This window comes from Diaporthe amygdali (assembly GCF_026229845.1).
Source record: "Diaporthe amygdali strain CAA958 chromosome Unknown NODE_39_length_394161_cov_64_078529, whole genome shotgun sequence".
In the NCBI taxonomy this organism is placed as follows: domain Eukaryota; kingdom Fungi; phylum Ascomycota; class Sordariomycetes; order Diaporthales; family Diaporthaceae; genus Diaporthe; species Diaporthe amygdali.
Window position 1 is genome coordinate 334,452 of NW_026517059.1, and position 18,731 is coordinate 353,182.

Genomic DNA, 18,731 nt, shown 5'->3' on the forward strand with positions numbered 1-18,731 from the left:
AGAATTCGTTTCTTTAATCTTTTTGTCACTCAGCAACCTGATATCCATCACTTACTTAGACAACAGCGCCTTTGTGGCTGTAGTCTCGTAAAACAGCTACAAGGCACAGGCATAGCCATGAGAGAACAAACAAAACCTCAGTTGAGGTATGTCGAAAATCAGATCTACCGCAGCTGTCGGATGCCTTCCGCGCCAAAGCGCGGGGTTGGGTTCCCCAAGACCCATCAAAGACGGTGATCAGCGACCAGACAACTATCCCAGGAGACAAGACCAGGAGCCAGACCAGCGCAGGAAGAAGCCAGATCAGATCCTGTATAAGTGTTTCATTGGGTCCCAGGAAAACGAGGTAAGCCACCTGGAGCGAAAGGCAGCAGAACACGTCGACGGTGATGACCATGTCGGCGACGACGCGGTCCATGATGCCGGCGAGCAGCCTCCGGCCAGTCATTGCCGAGCTGAGGACCATGCAGAAAATGAGGATTGGGATCAACCTGGACTTGAGGATGGTGAAGATGTGCCAGGGCGATAGACGCCAGACCATGCGCGGATACCATATCGATTCAATTATGGTGCCCCTGGACCAGCGCACCTGCTGTTTGACCCAGGCCGAGAAGGTGTCCGGGGTGTCAGTATATATGACGGCGTCTGGGACGTGGTCCACATTGTAGCCTGCCCAAAGGAGTCGCGTCGTCAGGTGTCTGTCCTCGTTCGTGATCTATGCGCCCCATAGGTCAACGGTTAGCAATCTGGCAACATGATTCTAGACTAGATGGTGGTTAGGGTATTTTTATGCCAGCATACCATCTTTCGGCCCAGGACCCGCTGGCAGTACCAAGGGATCAGCACCTTGTTCAGCGCAGTAGCCCGGAATGCACCGCATGGCCCCGGTTGGCATTCGTTCGCTCCGAAGATCGCCCCCTGAATCTTATACACGTCCTGCTGGAACCAATAGTACGATGTCGCAACTTTCGTGATAAATGTTGGCCTGGGATGGAAGAATCGCATGTGACCAGAAACGCCACCGACGTTTGGGTTGCTCTTAAGCTTGCGCGCCATCTTAAGTATGGCGCCTGGAGAGACGATCGAGTCGGAGTCGGTGCTGAAGATCAATTCGGCGCACTGGTCTTGAGCAATAGTTGTGGCGACAGTTAGGGTTGTAAATAGGATGTCCTTCTTTGACCGGTGCGGCTGAACAACGCATATTGCTCTGACATCGCAAGGATGTCTAGGAAGTAGCTCTTCTGCGAGGAGATCCCGTAGATAATTTTGCAGACGCTCCATGATGGCTGCTTGCCCAATCTCATCATTGAGTACCTCTATATCGGCCAGGGTTGCAAGATGGTCCAGAGTGTCGGAGAGAGGTTGAGCCAGTCGAAACACAACGCCGTCAGGATGGACCTAGGAGTCAAGGAAATCGTCAGAAACACAAGAACGGCTTGTGCAGGGCCCGAGGATGGTCCGGCCGCGCGAGGGCAAAGAATAACAGGCCTGTTTGCAGCTTACCCTTTGGAAGATTTCGACCATCCGCTCATCTTCTCCCTCGTCGCCATCAATGCCCGCAACGATAGCGGTACAGCTTGGGCTGCTGATGAGGCTTTGGAGACACCGGGCGTAAAGTTCTTCATCCTCGCGCCACCCAACAACGCAGCCAACAACTTTAGGTTCCTCATTGCGGAGAGTCAGGTCATTGACGCTGACCAAAGACACTTTGAGGTCTTCAAGCTCCTCTGGCTCTTGTGGTTCGAGCACCGACAGATTCTTTCTGTTGGCCAGGGACTCGCGGGCTTTGGTGCGCTCGCTTTTGTCCTCGAAGTTCAAATGGGTGTATATGAAAGTCAAAAAGAGTTTTATGATGGCATCAACTGTGAGAATTAGATACCCAAGCCGAAACAAAGTAAAGGCACCAGCCAGAATTCCTGAAGTCGCGGCGATTCTGAGGATTGAATGCCCAAGGCTAGGTGATGCAAGCCGGAGCATTTTCCCGTCTCAATAATTCCGACAGTAGATTATCAGGAGTATTGAGACGACAGGCACTCACTCAGAAGCATTTTTAGGTATCTAGACGAAATTTCAGAGGCGCACTCGTCCAATTGTATTGTCTGGCAAAACACAGTTACCGCGAGAAGTGTAAGCGACGTCTAGACTAGGGTCCAGCATCTCATCTATGACCATGCTGATAGGACCCACCCTCGTCAGCAAATGGCGATCGGAGCTTCGACAATTAAGAAACAAAGTTTCGGACGAGGGGCCTAGAACGAGCGGATGAACTGCTCTATGCTAGATTAGGTTGATCTACCGAGGCTGAATGTGAAGATCTAGACACGCCCGACCTGGTCCCCTGCGTTTCACCCCGACCGCCTGGAGCCAAGAGCTGAAACCCACCAGCCTTTTTTTGTGATTATCCCGCGACAGCCACGCTGAACCTTATACTATGCATGCACGTGCTCGTAATAGGAAACGACTTGCCCTTTTTGCCTTGCCCGCGCGCTGATCAGATACACCGTGCACATCTTCAGCGTCCTATCGAAGCACGCAGGCGAGGCATCTTGGCACCTGATCTCCTCAGACATGAAGGTTGCTCATGTTTCAGTAACTTAAAACTTGATGCGAAAGAGCAGCACGTAGCTTGCTAATTTGAACGCCAGTGCTCAATTTTCTTAAAGAAATTTAAGAAGTATTTGTGCTTACTACAAGTATCCTCATTGATGGTCACGACCTTGATTCTTAGTCCGCATATTAATGGCATCGTCTTTATGTACTTATTATGTTAGATGATACAGGCTCTCATTTGTGTTTGATTTGATTACCCTTTGGTAATCACGTTGTTAAGCCTTCTGGGGCCAGCATACCGGCGTTAAAAGGAGCAAGCTATAGCCTGGCGAAAACCTTCTTTCCCCTTTCTCATGCAGAGTAGCACGCCTTGCTACCCTCACCGCTTCCAGGGCCTGAGTCGGTGGCTACCTTACGAGGTGGAGACAGTCATACGACGCATTTCTTCCTTCGACTATTGTATATATTCAAACAAGGCCCTGGAGTCTTGAAGCCTGACCTCGCTGGTAGGTCTGCTCACTTGAGCCCACAGCAAACGAATATGGCTATGCCGTGGATAATCTTGGTAGCCTCACTGATCACACAGGTCGGAGGACATACCCTGATGCAGCAACCAATTCCTTTCCCCAGCCAGCTCCAAGATAACGGTCCGATGAACAAAGATGGTTCGAACTGGCCATGCAACGGAGAGAAAGACTTTGCCCCAAATGGCATCATGAACATATGGGAGCGAGGCTCAGTGCAGCACTTACAGTGAGTTTCTCTCTTCGTGCCACTCCCTCTTTTCTCGCTACTATGGCCTTTGCCCGGATCCTTCCCCTACAACCATCATGATCGCCTGCATACCCAATTTCTGATCTCCAAGTGCTGGCGAACCGCATGTCTAGACAGATGATTGGCTAACGTGTGTGTGTCACTTCAACTTTGCAGGGCAATGGGAGGCGCGACACATGGAGGCGGGTCCTGCCAGATCTCCGTGACCTACGACCTCAAGCCAACAGTCAGGTCCGCTTGGAGAGTAATCCATTCGATCCAAGGGGGCTGTCCCATCCGCAACTTGACCGAGACCAACTACGGCGATAGCGCCACCACACTCCTGCCTGACATCTATAACTTCACCATTCCGGACTGGCTGCCGCTCGGCAGGGCCGTGATGGCCTGGACGTGGTATGGCCGTTGGTCGGTGCCCGAGATGTTCATGAATTGCGCGCCCATCATGGTCCTCGGCGGAAGGGCGCTGGACACGCCGCACACCCTTGATATCAGTAGGGACGACAGCGTGTTGGCGGCCAAGTGGAACCAGGCCCCGCTCATGTTCGAAGCCAACAACGGCAACGGCTGCTGGACTGCGAACAAAGGCAGCTGCGTTGAGTTCCCTGAACCGGGGGAGTCGCTTGAGGTCAACCACGAGTGCCCAATCGATCGTGAACGTATGTTTAGTGGGACTTGCGGTCCCAGGCAAAGGCTGGCGGAGCTAAATCGACCCGGGCTCGGTGCCTTGCTCTTGGGCCTGTCACAGAGGCCTTTCCTATCAATTTTTGCAATTATGGTCGCGGGTCTACTGTTTACGTCGGTGCTGAAGGTAGTCCTCTCGAAAAGAAAGAAGAGCGGTGCATATAGCAAGATCTCGCATATTTAAATGCGGAGGTAGTATTTTAATTGGCTGTGAAACCTGCTCTAGGCATTCTAAGTTCAACTTGAAGCCTTGCCCAAGTCATACGTATAAGTAACCAAAGGTCGGTGTCACAGTTTTTCAATTCTACGAAGCGACAAGTTGAGGAATGCAAACTTTTCAAATACCACTTTCATATTAAATAAGGGCTTAGATAGGGGGATACATAACCTCTCAACTGGTAAATTCAAATTCCTTGGCTACAGTACCAAAATCGGAATCATAGCGATTTGATTTTGCTACGCCCATCTAGTGCTCCAAAATCCAATACCTTTCTCGGTCAGCCAATTCCCACCGAAAAACCCCGAATGGCCCACCCTACTTCAAGATTAAATCGATACGTGACAAATGCCGCTCGCTTTCCTCGCGCATTTCACCTTCGGTCATGAAGGGCCATCTACTAGCAGCAATGTTCCTTTGCAAACCATCAACTAGTTACGTCATCAGCCTACAAATCGCAGCACGGCTGTCACGAACCGAAATTTGGTTGCTGAAGTTAAATTTTCGGGCCCTAGAGGATGTGCATCACAGACCTGTCAAAAACGGCAACAGTGACTTTGTACTTGAATAGGACTTCTTTGTTGTCGAGGAGCAGGACTGCATGCTAGAGGTGTTCGTTGACCAAGAAAAGAGCCGTCCCTTGCCCGTATACTACGGGCACGGGCAGTACCACATGTTTGCGGTTCTCGACATGCACAGGCTGACATCAATGAGCACATTAAACGTGGACCTCTCGCTGCACTAGAAGACAGCGTTGTCTATACATTCATCGCTCGTGGCTGCCTGTGCCAATCAAACAAGTGCGCAGAGGTGCTACATCGGCCACATGGTAAATGTTCCCTTCGTACCGCGGCCGACGAGCTGGGGACATTGCCCAAATCAGAGACGAGGTGGTTCTTTGTGTGGACAACGCAACGGCGCCTGAAACGTCAAATATTACCATCCTCATACGAGGCATCCATTTCGATAGGCTTTGCTTGCACTCCCGATCGCAGCCTTGGGGCCTGAGGATGAGAGAGTTACTAGCATCTGGGCCCAAGAGGGCTGGCTGCCATCAGAGCACCGGCGTCAAGATGATGTCTTCAGTTCAAGACGATCGTTGTATTCAACAATTATTCTTCTCGTCTTCGGCGGAGACATCGTTGGTGCTCACGAACGGAAGTCTCTGAAGTATGTGCCTGCACTGGGAGAGAGTGATCCGGCTCTGGAGTCTGGTGACGACGAGGAGAAGGAAGAGGTATGGGAGGTCGAACGAGCTTGGCTGAGGAAGAGAGAGTTATCACGATATACACAGCTTGATATTATAATTAGTAACGTGAAAGACACTTTCCAACGGAGACAGGACCGTCATAGGAGTTGGAAATAGAGTTCCGTTCAACACCCAAAATCTTGTATAGTGTGACACTAAAGCCGTGGTATTTTAACTCACAAGGTAGCAGGGAGTCTAGCTAAGCAATGTATAATCACATTGACCGGTCTTACAATGAGAAGCATATCAGACACTTGCGTGGCACCGAGTCATTCACGCTTCTTGGTTTCACCCAACCCTCTGTACGGTGGCTTTGTCGGCCCATCGTTACGCCAGTGATAGTGTCAAGACTCCGGTCACGTTCATGTCCAGGCCGTTGCACAGATCCATTAGACTTGCAGCTTCCGAGAACACCCTGGAGTATTTCCTTGACTGCTCTAACCGCCTAGCCCCCCCCCCCCCGCGGCACCAATGTCCCAGCCGTCATCGAGGAATATGCTGAACAATCATTTCGGCGCACTCTCCAGCCAAGTCAGAAATATGTAGCTGCCCACCGCGGCTTCTAGAACGTCTATCACGAGAACGTGCTTCCAGAGCAATGTCGCATGCGATTTTACGCTCTATATAAATTGACGTGAACTTTGTGGCACTCGATATGACCTAAGGTTGGCGAACATCAAGAGATTGCTGCACATGGCCTAACTGTCGACCGCGTCCTCCTAATCAACGGCCCCTATAACGAAACCATTTATAATGCTATCAGAAACTGAATCCTTTGTTTCAACAAGTAGGCTTTGGTGATATTCACACTAATGGATCTATGGAACGCCCTACAATTGTTGCAAAGTTCCTAAAGGAGGTATTTCTTTGCCATGACGGGTACTTTTGTCACAATACTGGCGATACCGCTTTCGGTCAAAAGATCGTGTGATATCTGCAAGCGATTGCCAAAGAGAGAAAAAACGCCATCCACGCCAAGTCTATCGAGAATTCCATTTTCCAAATCTATACTCATTAACATGCCAGCGGGGGACACCCATTGCGGCAGATGGGACTCACAACTTCGGCCGGGATGCGGATCTTGAGAATTTTGTACTTTTTGTCGACAAAATCGACCTGGCTGAACATGGGCCAGACAATATGCCTGTTAGCCTGGAGTGGCATTAGGAAATATGAATGGGGCTGTCTGCAGGGGAGAAAAGACTCGTCGTATTCTTGATACGCCAATGAGTTGGAAGACTTTTCACGATTGATCAAAAACCGTTTCCTCCAATCAGCATCCTGAAAGCTGCTCTCTGATGCTATGCGGGTGAGATCGATTACCACATTTGTAGCTCGATGGCCGTATATCCGTGGTAAGCGAGCTCTACCTCAGGCCATCTGAGCTTGGAAGCGGCAGAGGTCGATGCCGATTACCAATAACCATAGTCTGGTGGGGCAAGCCAGTAAGCAAAGTGCATGTGTGATACCAATATGCTCAGCCATGATTTTCTCCTCTTTAATCTTCTGATCCATTCCTAGACCCCGAGCTGCAATGGCGTCCGACCAGGAACAACTTCCCGTCCTTCCAGAGGACATCACGACTGCTTGGCTCGGTTCCAAGCTGGGGCACGAGATCAGAGCGCTAGATTTGACAAGAATTATATACGGCACAGAAACCAAACTGTTCTTCAACGTTTCGTACTGTGGCAATGACGAAGGAACAGAAAGGCCAACTCAAATCTGCATGAAGGGCGTCTTTGACCCTGATATGATCGCAGCTCAGCCATGGACAATCACCCTCGCCCAGCGTGAGGCCGAGTTCTACACTAAGATGGCACCCAGCATAAAGAATAGTAAGTAGTAAAGACCTTTCTCAGGATAATTTGCGCGGCTGACCCATTATTTCGCAGTGGGTTATCCCAAGTGCTGGTGGGCCGGCTCCAGTGAGCGTCAAGGTATCGCGATCATGAATGACCTTAACGCCGAGGGATGTACCTTCAGGGCTGTAAACGAAGCTTGGTCCGTCGAAGAAGTCATCAGGGGCGTTGAGCAGCTGGCGGGCCTGCACGGTCAGTATTGGGGAGCCAAGGTGGAGGATCATCCATGTAAGTAAACTCGTCGAACATGCTCTTTCTCTCGTCTCTGCTTGGACCCCGTGTAACCACTTAATCTTATCCAGATGCCACCAACGTCTACGACTCGTCTATGCAATTTCTATGCAAGGACTGGTCTTCCATTACTAAAGATCCCGGTCGCCCGGTCATCCCAAACGACCTCATGGACGGTGAACGGTTCAATCGGCTGCACGACAAGTACTTCGCCACTCGCAATCCACGTTTCCGCACCATTCTGCACGGCGACACGCACGTGGCAAACACGTACCTAACGGCTGAGGGTGAACCTCGCTGGCTCGACTGGTCGGCTGTCCATGTCGGAAGTTGCTTCCACGACGTGGCGTATTTCATGTGTGGCGCCCTCAGTATTGAGGACCGTCGTCGGAATGAGATGCACGTGCTGGGCTGCTACTTTGATGCACTGCATCGGTTTGGTGGCCCGCGCTTTGCTGTGGAGGATGAGGAGGTGATGATTGAATTTCGGAGGTCGTTTATTGCGAACTGTATCTGGGTCATCTGTCCGTACGGCTTGCAGTCTAAGGAACATGTGGATGTCTTATGCGAACGCACGGTGGCTGCGTGGGATGACCACGAGGTGCTGTCCCTGATCGAGTCACAGCCTCATACTGTCAAGGCCTTAGCAGGTTAGAGCGGAAGACATATGTCCCTAGACTACTTGGACCTTTTCTTTACACTCGTTACCAGGTCTTGATAAGCGAGCAGTGGACGCAACGGTGCCAGACTACGAGCTTGAATCAGTGCCAGTGTACTGTGGAAGTTTCTTTGTACAGTCAATATGCTCAAGTAATGAGGATTCTGTGGTTTCAAAGAGAGAACCATATTGTTCGTAAGGGTTTATATTCTTTGGGCTGAAAGCGCTCGGTCAGCCTTCGAGTTTTCGTGACAAGGCAGGCTGTAATGGAAATTCGTGCCAATGAATTATTTGTACCTATACTGCTGATCCGGCTCAACGTACAAGTTCAACTCCAAAGCCGGCTTACTGCGATGGATCTCATACCTGCCCTTTGTCATGGTTTCATACCATTAGAAGCATCCACGAACAAAGCCAAGCTCGGTGTGAGAGTTGGAGGGTTCGAATACTTAATCACCCGCGAGCATTACAAGCTCAGCCCGCTGCATGAGAACGGTGCTAAATAAAACATGGTGTGGCTGTAGTTTTCCAATTTGACCTGCTCCGGGTTCTGTTTATGCTCTTGAGTGATAGGGCGATAGGGACTTCCACCGATTCAGCCATATCCTGGTTCTAAGAGCTGTTCACCGACCCGGTATTCCAGTTTTCCTCGAACGCAACCATATGTTCTCGGTTTCCGTAATTTATGCGGTCGAACAGCGTTCTGAAAGGTTATGCCACGCGTCTTCATCTTCATCCCCTCTCTACAATTTGGTCGATTTCCCAGCATTGACGATACCACCTATAGGAACTGGGTCGAGTGAAACATTTCCTAGCGGCCCTGAGCAATCACACTTTGTGGGTTAAGTCCACCGTCTCCGTCATTACTCAAATAAATGCTTTGACGTGGGTTCTCTGATGATGACATAAGATGAAGTTCAGCGTAAAGCTAGCAACACCGTTACAGCTTCTCAGGTTGAGAGTTCGATATTTCCAAATTTGTAAGAAACGTCAGTAATGAGTTCGGAAGTGTACTACTTTACATGTTGAAGGAAATCCATTTATTTGCAGATGTTCCTTCGCAATCATTTGCGTCATCTCGACAGTTCCTAGACAAAGACTGCAGCGTTCCGCAGCTTCTATAAAGTAATCAAAACGTTTTATAAACTTCTTAGTCAAGGATATTGCTTCCGGCACATTGCTTAGAAAGTATTCTTAGCTGCTTCAACTCGAGCCTTTGTTTTGCTCCAGAACCAATCCGCATCATCCATAATGCGTCTACTCCAACCATCCAGAGGCCCCATAGTTTCAATATACTTCTGGCTGCCCTGCAAGATTTGGACGCAACTATCCTCTGCAGTAAAGTTCATTGCATTATTAGGACCCGTTAGCTCCATGAGCTGCTGCACACTTGCCGCATAGATGACTCTTCCAATATTCGCCCAGTATGTTGTTCCCGCACACATTGCACACGGCTCCCATGTGGTGTACATGGTGCATTGCCAGAGGTAGCCTGGGGGAAACTGGTCGGCAGCTGAAAGAGCGAGGGTGGATTCTGCGTGCCTAATATAGGAAACATTGTGCTGTTTAAGAAGCACCGTCTTGTGATCCGGTGCAACGAGAATACAGGCAAATGGGGGTTTGTTATGCTGGACCATGCAGGCATGCTGAACCTCTAACGCAACGGCCATATTCTGGAAATAGAGTCAGAGCTTGGGATGCTATGCACTATGTGGTCCCAGTGCTATAGTATCCACCTAGTGTCATATTGTAGAAACTCACTGTGTCAATTTGCTCCTGCGTAGGAGCATTTCTAGGTGGAAACCATTCCTCCGCGACGTTATCGGCCAATCCCATGATTTCTGTTTTCCCGGGGCAACGGATAAATTTTCTTGTTTTTGGTAAGAAGAAGGTCAGGAATTCTGAGATTTCTGAGACGGTCCCTACGTCGTCACGGCACGAAGGCTCGATTTGGCTGTAGATACTTTTTGTTGAATTCTGTGAAGGTTCGCCTATCGAAGAGAAAAGCAAAGGCGACGATGGTTGATAAGATAAGCTACTGCTAGGGGCCGTTCAACCCCGCAGCCCTCATTTGTTGAGATCGATTTATATGCACGTCGGTTAAGCTTTGATCCCAGGGACCGGCTATTGGAAACCGCCGAAGGTTATCACTTCTTGTTTGTCAAAAGTCGAGAGTTAGCTCTTTTTAAGTTATGTATAATAAGTTCAGACAAATAACGATACCGTATCTGCTTATTTTGTGGAAGATAAAATCGAAAAACATCACCAATCCCTAATGAGCTTTGTCGCAACATTCTTTACATGCCACACACCACCTTTACCCACTACAAATATCTCATGTTCGCCCAGAGCAACGTTCACTGCAACGTTGTTGCCACCGCCCAGCCGGATCGATCCCAAGGTGATACCGTCAACCGGGTCAATGAAATCAACCCCGTCCCCTGCCCCAGCAACGATATAGCCTTCGCCGCTGACTTTGATCCCGTCGTAAAAGTAGCTTATCGGGTTGTTAAGTAACCTCCTGTTGCTCAAAACACCACCTGTGGCAGACACGTCGAAGGCGGATATCTCACGTTTGTTGTAAGGGTTTTTGCGAGCGACTGGCTTGTGCTCGGACGCGCCACTGTCTGGGAGATAAAGTGTCGATCCATCAGGTATGATGGCAATTCCATTCGTGTTTCCGTCGGTGATATGGCTGACACGAGGGCGCATATTGGTTCCATTCACGAAATAAACGGATGGAAGCGTAGGTGGGGTGAACGGGCTGAGGTCACGCCCCCAAGCACTCCATGAATCTGTGATCCAGAAGTTGCCGGCGCGATCAATTTCGAGGTCATTGAATCCGGCGAAAGGCTGCTGATAGAAGTTGTTGAGAATCACCGTCTTTTCAAGAGTTGACGGGTCGATCTTGATCACTGTCCCAGTCTCGTTGGATCCCCCATCAGTGACACCGAAGTATGAGCCTTTGAAGAAAACACATCCATGAAGATTAGTGGTGGGTGGTACGGTGCTAATATTCCGCAACTCGTTGTCGTCCACGTCGAGCAAGTACTGCCAACGATGAGTGCCGTTTTGTAGGCTCGGACGTCCCCATTCTGTAAACAGCAGCTCACGAGTCGTAGGGTTCCAGCATGGGGCTTCATGGACATTGTCGGTGGTCAGCTTTTGCAAATGTGTGACTGTGGCCTCAGGTCCGATGATTGAGAAGAAACGCTCGTCATAGGCAATAAAATCAGTCTTGTTGAGGAAAGAATTCGCTGCAGCTTGCTTATCGTCGGAAATTTCGCTCAGGAAAGGCGCTTCAAAGATAGATCGGTTGAAGGTACCGGGGATCACAGCTACAGCTGGATCACTGTAATCCACGTAGGCCCACGTAGCTCCAGTAATGTTTCAGCTGAAAGCTGCTGGCACGGAGGAGGTGTAGTAAGCCCAAGCTGCGCCGGCATTTAAGGCCAGCAGGAGAGACTTCGGACACATGGTCTGATCTTGTTGAGGTGTTGCAATGTGACCTTTCTCGGTGCGATTCCGGTCATCTGGCGGGATTAGATGTCCGATGAGCAATTACCAGGCTCAAGTCTGCGGAGAAATGCACGCTTTAAATGTTTGCAATTCTGTATCAACGACACTAAATACGAATAGGCAACTGGTTAGAGGATACAGCATATTCATGGTTACATTCCGAAGCGGAGTGACGATGGAAAGACACCTCGGCACAAAAATCGTTGCATATTAATAACTTCGCATACACAGTACGTATCGAAATATTCTTGCACTGTCGCGCCGTTTTGGATCAAATCATGATTTGTTAGTATTTTAAATAATATCTCTTCAAAGTTCAATAATTGAATAATATACGCATCTGTCTAATAAACATTTTCTTCCTAACTTATCCATACATCTTACAAATATTTTTTTTAGAAAAAGAGAAAATGGAAAAATGATCACAAATGTTTCCCCATTTTCTGTAAATTTGAATTAATAAATAAAAATAATAGAGCTGAATAAAAATAATAATACTAAAGCGGTTAAAGAAATAATATTTCTTCTACTCTACTCTGCTCCCCCCCCCCTTCATTTTTCCCCCTGCCCTTTTCCTTCTCCCATATTTTCTCTTTTCATCTTATCTCTCATTATAGTCTTGTTGACAAGATAAAATAAAGAAACAAAAGATAAAGGAAAAGATCATAACTTAATAATGATATTTTCTCAGGGTTTCACTTTTAGGGCTCCGTCGGCTTCCAATTATATTTTGATCAAGCTGTCATTAAGATACTCATATTAGAACTCTTGTTCTTGGCGCTCAAGTATTGAATCAAAAGTACCATACTGCCAGACTGCTCAGTGGAGTACCAGTCCTCCAGAAAGCGGAAGTCCATGTGATAGAAACCCCGAAGATTGGCCAGCGAGATGAGAAGTACGGTCTAGCGAGAAGCGCTGGGTGACATTTCCTGAGTGATTATCTCGGGGCCAGGTTTCCTCCTTAGTCAACTCAATTTCGCAGACCCAAGGCAGCAGCTTGGCAAGCCCAAAGGATGTTGAACTCCGCCCGAGAGGTTTCTTGGCCACGGCAAAGTTCATCCTACAGCCGGGTATCTGTGGTGCACAAACAGGGCTCGGTTAAGAGATCCCGGATAAAAGAGAAGGAGACTACATACCACAAGCAAATCGCCGAGGTTGGATCTTGATGCAAAAGACAGCTGGTCATTGTGCACTTCGTCGCCCCACTGTGAATTATAGTGATATTATTGTCAATGCTGACAGTGATAACAAGATGAAAAGAAAACGAGGGCGTATTACATCGTGCAACAACTCTCAAGATATCAACCCATACAACATACACCCAACAAGATCCAGAGGATCGGGTATGGGCACTGCGGGGCTAGCAGTGGATTCTAACGCTGTGTTCATGTATCAACTCATATCGAAGTGCCCGAATTTTATAGGTTTCCCAATTTAGCTCCACGCCGGTCAAGCGAAATCCGATATGCCAAGGTAAAGCTGGAAGTATCCTGCACGCGGATCCTGCTGGGGGTCAAGGCCGCTGTAGAGGCCCGGACTTCGACCGAGAGACATTCGCAATGTTACTTGCCCACAGGCCCATCATCTCATGATCACGGAACACATGTTCCTGGCGACATACTCAAAGCTCATCATAGACAACTCGGAATGAGCCTCTATAACCCACACGCTAAACGATCTTTGAGCCAGAGCAAACAGGAGGTGCAGCCAAGTGAAAAAGCACTAATGCAAATGTCATCCTTCAAGAAGGATCGATGACAGAAGATGGGCCCACGGATATATGTCTTCATCAGTAGAGTGCATTTTTAATCAGCTACTAGCCGATTTGCGTCGAGAATCCAACCCGTCATCACAACGATGGATAGTAGGTGGGCCGGGGGAAAATCCTGTCAACCTCGTGGTCCCCCTTGCACGGTCACTATTGGAAGCGACTCCTCTCTCATATTATTTTGTGGGCTGTTCTATACCCCTATAGAGATACATATGGAACTTGCCGCACAGGGCAAACCTCCCGTGATGGTACGCAATGCTATTCAATAGCGAGTTGTGTGTCCTCTGTACGCCCCACTTCGCCTTCGTAGCCATCGCTGCGCCGCGCCCACTTGCAACCAACAGCTGCAATATCAGGCGTAGATGATCTATAATCCGTTGCAATGAGAAGTGTTTGAAAGGCGAAAAGATCGTCAGGATTGAAACTCCAAACCTCGGCGCTTGTTGGCGGTGACTTACAATACAACGGCGCCGGAAGGAATGAACTATCTGAACTATGCCGCCAACATCGTTATATAGGTGAAGTTATGGTCGTGTCGGATGATCTCAATTCCTCGCTCCTGAGATGTCAGCAGCAACCCCCTTGGGGTTCCCACGGTGCGAACAAGGCGAAGGACTCGCCGATAGTGCTATTCTGTGCTCAAGGTGTGGACACCCGGAATGCTCCGGACATCTGGAATGCTCCGGATACCTGGAATGCTCTGGACGGGTCGGTGTAAACTATTTACGATGAACTGATGGGTCCCAGCTATCCAGGGAGCTTTTCTCTCCACACCATCAGCACTTCATGGGATTGCTGATCCTGAGCACATGGGCAAGTACATACCTTCATACTACCTACATCCATAGGTAAAAGCAAGAAGAGCAAGCGGATAATTCGACCCGCCACGTAGGTGTTTCGCTGAGCTGCCAGTTTAGATTCCGACCAAATCTGAGGCAAGTCACAATGAACAACGGACTGGCAGTCGAATTAGGCATTGCCTGGACAATTCAATTACCAGAGACTGCTGAAGTACTCCATGCGGAGGAACTAGCGTAATTCTAGTACCAAATCACCTTTTCTTCCTTCATCGTGCCCTCCTTCTCCATCGCAGCCAACTTCTCCTTAATACGTGCAACCAGCGCGTTACCGTACTCGGGGCCTAGTGGCGGAGCAGGGATACCCAAGTCAGGTCGCAGCCAGGGGATAGGATGGATGCCCTTAGATGCCTCCATCATCACCTCAGTGGCCGCATCATCATAACCGCCGCCGAGGATTACGGCAACCGGCTTTTGTGAGTAGTCTTTAGAACCCAGTTTAGAGTCAGCCGAAAGGGGGATCTCACCCCGGAAGATAGCAGGAATCTCCTCTTTGCCGCTCTCCGGAGTCATAACGAAGTGGATAACTGCGGAAGTGGATCAGCGAGTTGTAGCGGGTCGCCAGGCCAAGATTGGACGCCGTGAGAGAACATACCATCGAATTCTGGCTTCAGGGTCTCAATGACACCCTTGCCGATAGACTCGGTCTTGCCGCATAAAATGACGGGAGCACCCATCCTGGTGGAGAAGAAGCGGCGGGCGACGGGGACAACTTGGGATCGGGTTGGGCCGGGAGGTTTGAGGAATTGTGACCGAGACAGCCGAGCCAGCTTGATTGAAAGCACTAAGTAGGGTTGGTAGCAGGTGCAGAGACGCACTTGGTGCAAGTGAAAGAGGTCGTGCTGCCAAGAATTGCAGCTCAAGGAAAAGTGGAAAGCTCTGGTATTGGCTTTGAAACGGCTGTGGCGAGATGGGTTCAACAAACGACCGCGGCGGTGGCCCGCAGCTTGATATACCAGCGAAGGATGATCTGTACTGCCAGTTCGGCAGAGGCACCGGCGGTGTATGCCGTAAGCAAACGATGCATTATCAATCAGTTCCGTGAAAACATACCACGCCGCAACGCTGCAGCACCAACAGCACAAACTAGCACCAACAACACAAATTAGTACCAACAATATCACCAACACCATGCCCAGGTCGGTTAAGAGCATAATCCTCTTCGGCGTTGAAGGCCTTGTTGCAGTAATTACTGGCGGAGGATGAGGCCTTCCTCCCCCTTGTCCCCTCCCTGGTTCCTTGGGCTACTGCGCATCTTTGGCACGACGCCAACGCCGGTGGGTAGACGCTGACAGGAAATCCTGCGTCTAGCTAATGCTAGGCCTGGAAATCATGATGGCGTCGACTCTCGCAGAAAACGGCGTATTTTGTATTTACATTGTGTGGCGCAATCATGGCTTGAACACAGAGTGATATATAAATTGATCCTCGTTCCTGTAACTTCTGAAAAGCTGATTTTCTGTAAATATGATCAAGATCGAACAGTTATAACTGTGTGTAAAAGCCTAATGGAAATTAACATAGCATCATAAAGTGCTCTTCCTGGCGAACAAGGACGCATCTTGTTCATCCCGGGCGCCTCGTGTCAGGGCCACCTTGCGCTGTACGAGGCAACGTTCCCACTGAGTTGTGTGAGAGACACTGGCGGGAATGCTACTTGTGTACCTAAGACTATCCCAATCACGATTTCACTTACGCGGTTCGCTGTCGGCCAGTGCAACAGCTGCTCGGGCTCGCTGATCCAGTGAGCTAGGAGCGATTTGGATATTACAGTACTGGGCCAGCAACCTCGGGCTTGTGTGTACATAGAAACAACACAACCTCAAGACTCATATAATCCCATAAAGTCTCAATCAACCTTTAGTCTGGAGCATTGCGTGTTGACTAACAGCTTCGGTGTTTGTAATAGAAAACTGGGGAAAGACACGCGCTCATGATATTCAAATGCTAGCGGTTGGCTTTTCTGTTTATAATGTAAGAAAACAAAACACCACGATGCCTTGAGATATAGTAGAAATGGGAATCATTGAACGAGTTCATCGGTGTTCCACCCTAGACTACCATCTAAATATGCAGATGATTAATCCTTCACCATACTCCATCGAAACATAAACATCGTTTGTGGGTTCATAAAACACTTCAAGCCAGCCTCGCCGCCCTCGGCACCAAATCCACTATGCTTGGTCCCACCGTAAGGTTCCGGTCCCATAGCCCTGGGATGACAATTGGCCCAGACCATACCGGCCTGAATCCTCTTGCCCAGCTCAACAGCTCTATCGTCACTCTTGCAGTACACAGTCGCTCCCAGCCCGTACTCCGAGCTGTTAACTTCCTTGATTACCTCTTCAACGTCAGTCCAACGTCGGTACGGGGCGATAGGGCCGAACTGCTCTTCTGTTACAAGGCGGCAGTCGGGTGGAGGGTCAAGGACGAGTGTAGGATAGAAGAAGTATCCCTTTTCAGGACAGTCATTGAAGGAGCCGTTCACAATCCCGCCATCGACAGCCTGTGGACTTTTCGCCGAATCACGGTTCCTGCCATCCAGGACGATGTTGTAGCCTTTTGTCTCGCATTCTTGTTCGAGGCGCTTTAGACGGCGGAATAAGTCAACATTCTGGATGGGGCCGATGTAGGCGTCTGAGTTGGCGCACAAGCCGACAACCGTCTGTCTCGTAGCTTTGAGGAGACTTTCTAAGAAACGTTCGTGGATGTCGGCGTGGACATAGATTCGCTTGGTGGCGATGCATGCTTGGCCGGAGATGAACCACGTCGACAACGCGACCTCCTTAGCCACCTTTTCGATATCCTCCACATCAGGACAGACGATCACTGGGTCATTACCGGCGCTATAAGTTTGTTATGGCGAATCAGAGCCGTGCCACTGAAAAACGATAAGGTTATTAGAGGGGAGAGCAGTGGCTTACAGTAGAAGCGTCAACCTCTTCAGATTCTTCGCCGCCATTTCCTGGATCTTCTTACCTGTGCGTGTATGTCCCGAGAAGGCTATCATGGGAACTTCCGGGTGTTCAACCAGCCAACCACCCATATCATCACTGCCGCCTAGGATTTGTATAACACCCGGCGGAAAGGCCTCTTGAGCGATTTCGCAGAACTTCAATGCCGCATACGGCGAATATGGGCTATTTTTGCAGATGATTACATTCCCCGCAATGATGGCTTGGAATATCTTGATGCCCATTACCCCAACTGGCAGATTCCAAGGGCAAATGGCACCGACAATTCCAACAGGAAAATACCGTCGAACGGTTAGCACAGTCTCATCGTCTTGGAGAACTTCTTCAGGTATTTCAAGGGTCACTATTCCTCAAACAATTAATAGGACTTTCAAAGACACAGGAAATTAAGGACGGAAAATACAATTGCAGTTTAGTTGAGCCATTGTTAGTACCAGCTCAGCTTCTGTAATTTTTTGCTATCGTTTATGTGTCCGTTAGCTCATCATTTTGTACTACTGAACGCATTGTTTCGGAAAGGAGTATTATTTCAAAAGCAAGTGAGACTGACCGTCTTCCCAGTCTCTGCCATGATGACCTGTGAGAGAACATCTTTGTACCTCTCTATCAGATCCCTGAACTTGCTCAAACATTTCCTTCTCTCCACAAGGGAAGTTCGAGACCAAGACACAAAGGCCCTTTTGCCCGCAATGACAGCATCGTCGAGATCTGCTCTGGTAGCTATGGGCGCCTCCCACAATTCTTCTTCAGTAGCAGGATTAACGCCGCGAACCGCTCGTTCGGCGCCACGTCGCTGGCCATCAATAATCTACAAGGATGAATCTCTGTGAAAAGGCTGGGTTATTGATTCAAGGGCAGCTCACATTGTGAAATGTCGTGAATGACAGCTCGGTTTGGATGCTTGCTTGTTTGGAGGACATTGTTCAGACAATGAACGCGACGATGGAGACTTTACTTGTGAAAAAGAGGACCTCAGCCAAGTGATAAGATGTATCTACACAGCCGTTATTGGCAGGAAACACGGGCGTAAGGTCGAACTTTTTAAGCTCCATTTGGTGATAATTTAGATTAATTACAAAATGTGGCAGAGTCGCTGCTATCACCTGGGCAGGCACGGAAGCCAGAATTCCTTGCCCATATAAAATTCAAATGCATCAAGTCCCGCAGTATTATTTTCCAGGATCTTGATTCATGAATGCAGAACTAAGTTCTTATCACGAACCAGACTTCTACACCCCTACCGATAGGTTTGCCTACGTTCATCCACTGCTGGCGTAGCAGTGGGTGAACCGCAGCGTAGTCACTCACGGGTACAAATAGTTCGTCAAGGCTACAATCTAGGCGCTTACTTTCTCGAGTCGATTTATCAGACTGAGGGGCTTCCTATTGT

The 18,731-nt window shown here is 49.1% G+C and overlaps 6 protein-coding genes across 6 annotated transcripts; 2 read left to right on the top strand and 4 right to left on the bottom strand.

The window, feature by feature from the left end:
* Positions 1-55: 55 nt before the first annotated feature.
* On the bottom strand, positions 56-2,570 carry J7T55_000216 (uncharacterized protein; the record flags this gene model as incomplete). Its single annotated transcript, XM_053133831.1, has 5 exons — positions 56-715; positions 802-1,398; positions 1,504-1,862; positions 2,118-2,173; positions 2,500-2,570. 5 exons carry the CDS (start codon positions 2,568-2,570, stop codon positions 56-58), a joined length of 1,743 nt encoding a protein of 580 aa, XP_052988413.1.
* A 521-nt stretch (positions 2,571-3,091) lies between these two features.
* On the top strand, positions 3,092-4,967 carry J7T55_000217 (uncharacterized protein; the record flags this gene model as incomplete). Its single annotated transcript, XM_053133832.1, has 4 exons — positions 3,092-3,303; positions 3,481-3,980; positions 4,476-4,501; positions 4,794-4,967. The coding sequence occupies 4 exons, from the start codon at positions 3,092-3,094 to the stop codon at positions 4,965-4,967; spliced, it is 912 nt and encodes a 303-aa protein (XP_052988414.1).
* A 2,038-nt stretch (positions 4,968-7,005) lies between these two features.
* On the top strand, positions 7,006-8,216 carry J7T55_000218 (uncharacterized protein; the record flags this gene model as incomplete). The annotated part of the gene is made up of 3 exons (XM_053133833.1): positions 7,006-7,306; positions 7,364-7,558; positions 7,633-8,216. 3 exons carry the CDS (start codon positions 7,006-7,008, stop codon positions 8,214-8,216), a joined length of 1,080 nt encoding a protein of 359 aa, XP_052988415.1.
* A 2,265-nt stretch (positions 8,217-10,481) lies between these two features.
* On the bottom strand, positions 10,482-11,752 carry J7T55_000219 (uncharacterized protein; the record flags this gene model as incomplete). The annotated part of the gene is made up of 2 exons (XM_053133835.1): positions 10,482-11,596; positions 11,686-11,752. 2 exons carry the CDS (start codon positions 11,750-11,752, stop codon positions 10,482-10,484), a joined length of 1,182 nt encoding a protein of 393 aa, XP_052988416.1.
* A 2,797-nt stretch (positions 11,753-14,549) lies between these two features.
* On the bottom strand, positions 14,550-15,043 carry J7T55_000220 (uncharacterized protein; the record flags this gene model as incomplete). The annotated part of the gene is made up of 2 exons (XM_053133836.1): positions 14,550-14,893; positions 14,962-15,043. 2 exons carry the CDS (start codon positions 15,041-15,043, stop codon positions 14,550-14,552), a joined length of 426 nt encoding a protein of 141 aa, XP_052988417.1.
* Positions 15,044-16,446: 1,403 nt separating this feature from the next.
* Positions 16,447-18,261, bottom strand: J7T55_000221 (uncharacterized protein; the record flags this gene model as incomplete). Its single annotated transcript, XM_053133837.1, has 4 exons — positions 16,447-17,212; positions 17,291-17,553; positions 17,892-18,149; positions 18,205-18,261. 4 exons carry the CDS (start codon positions 18,259-18,261, stop codon positions 16,447-16,449), a joined length of 1,344 nt encoding a protein of 447 aa, XP_052988418.1.
* Between the last annotated feature and the right edge of the window lie 470 nt (positions 18,262-18,731).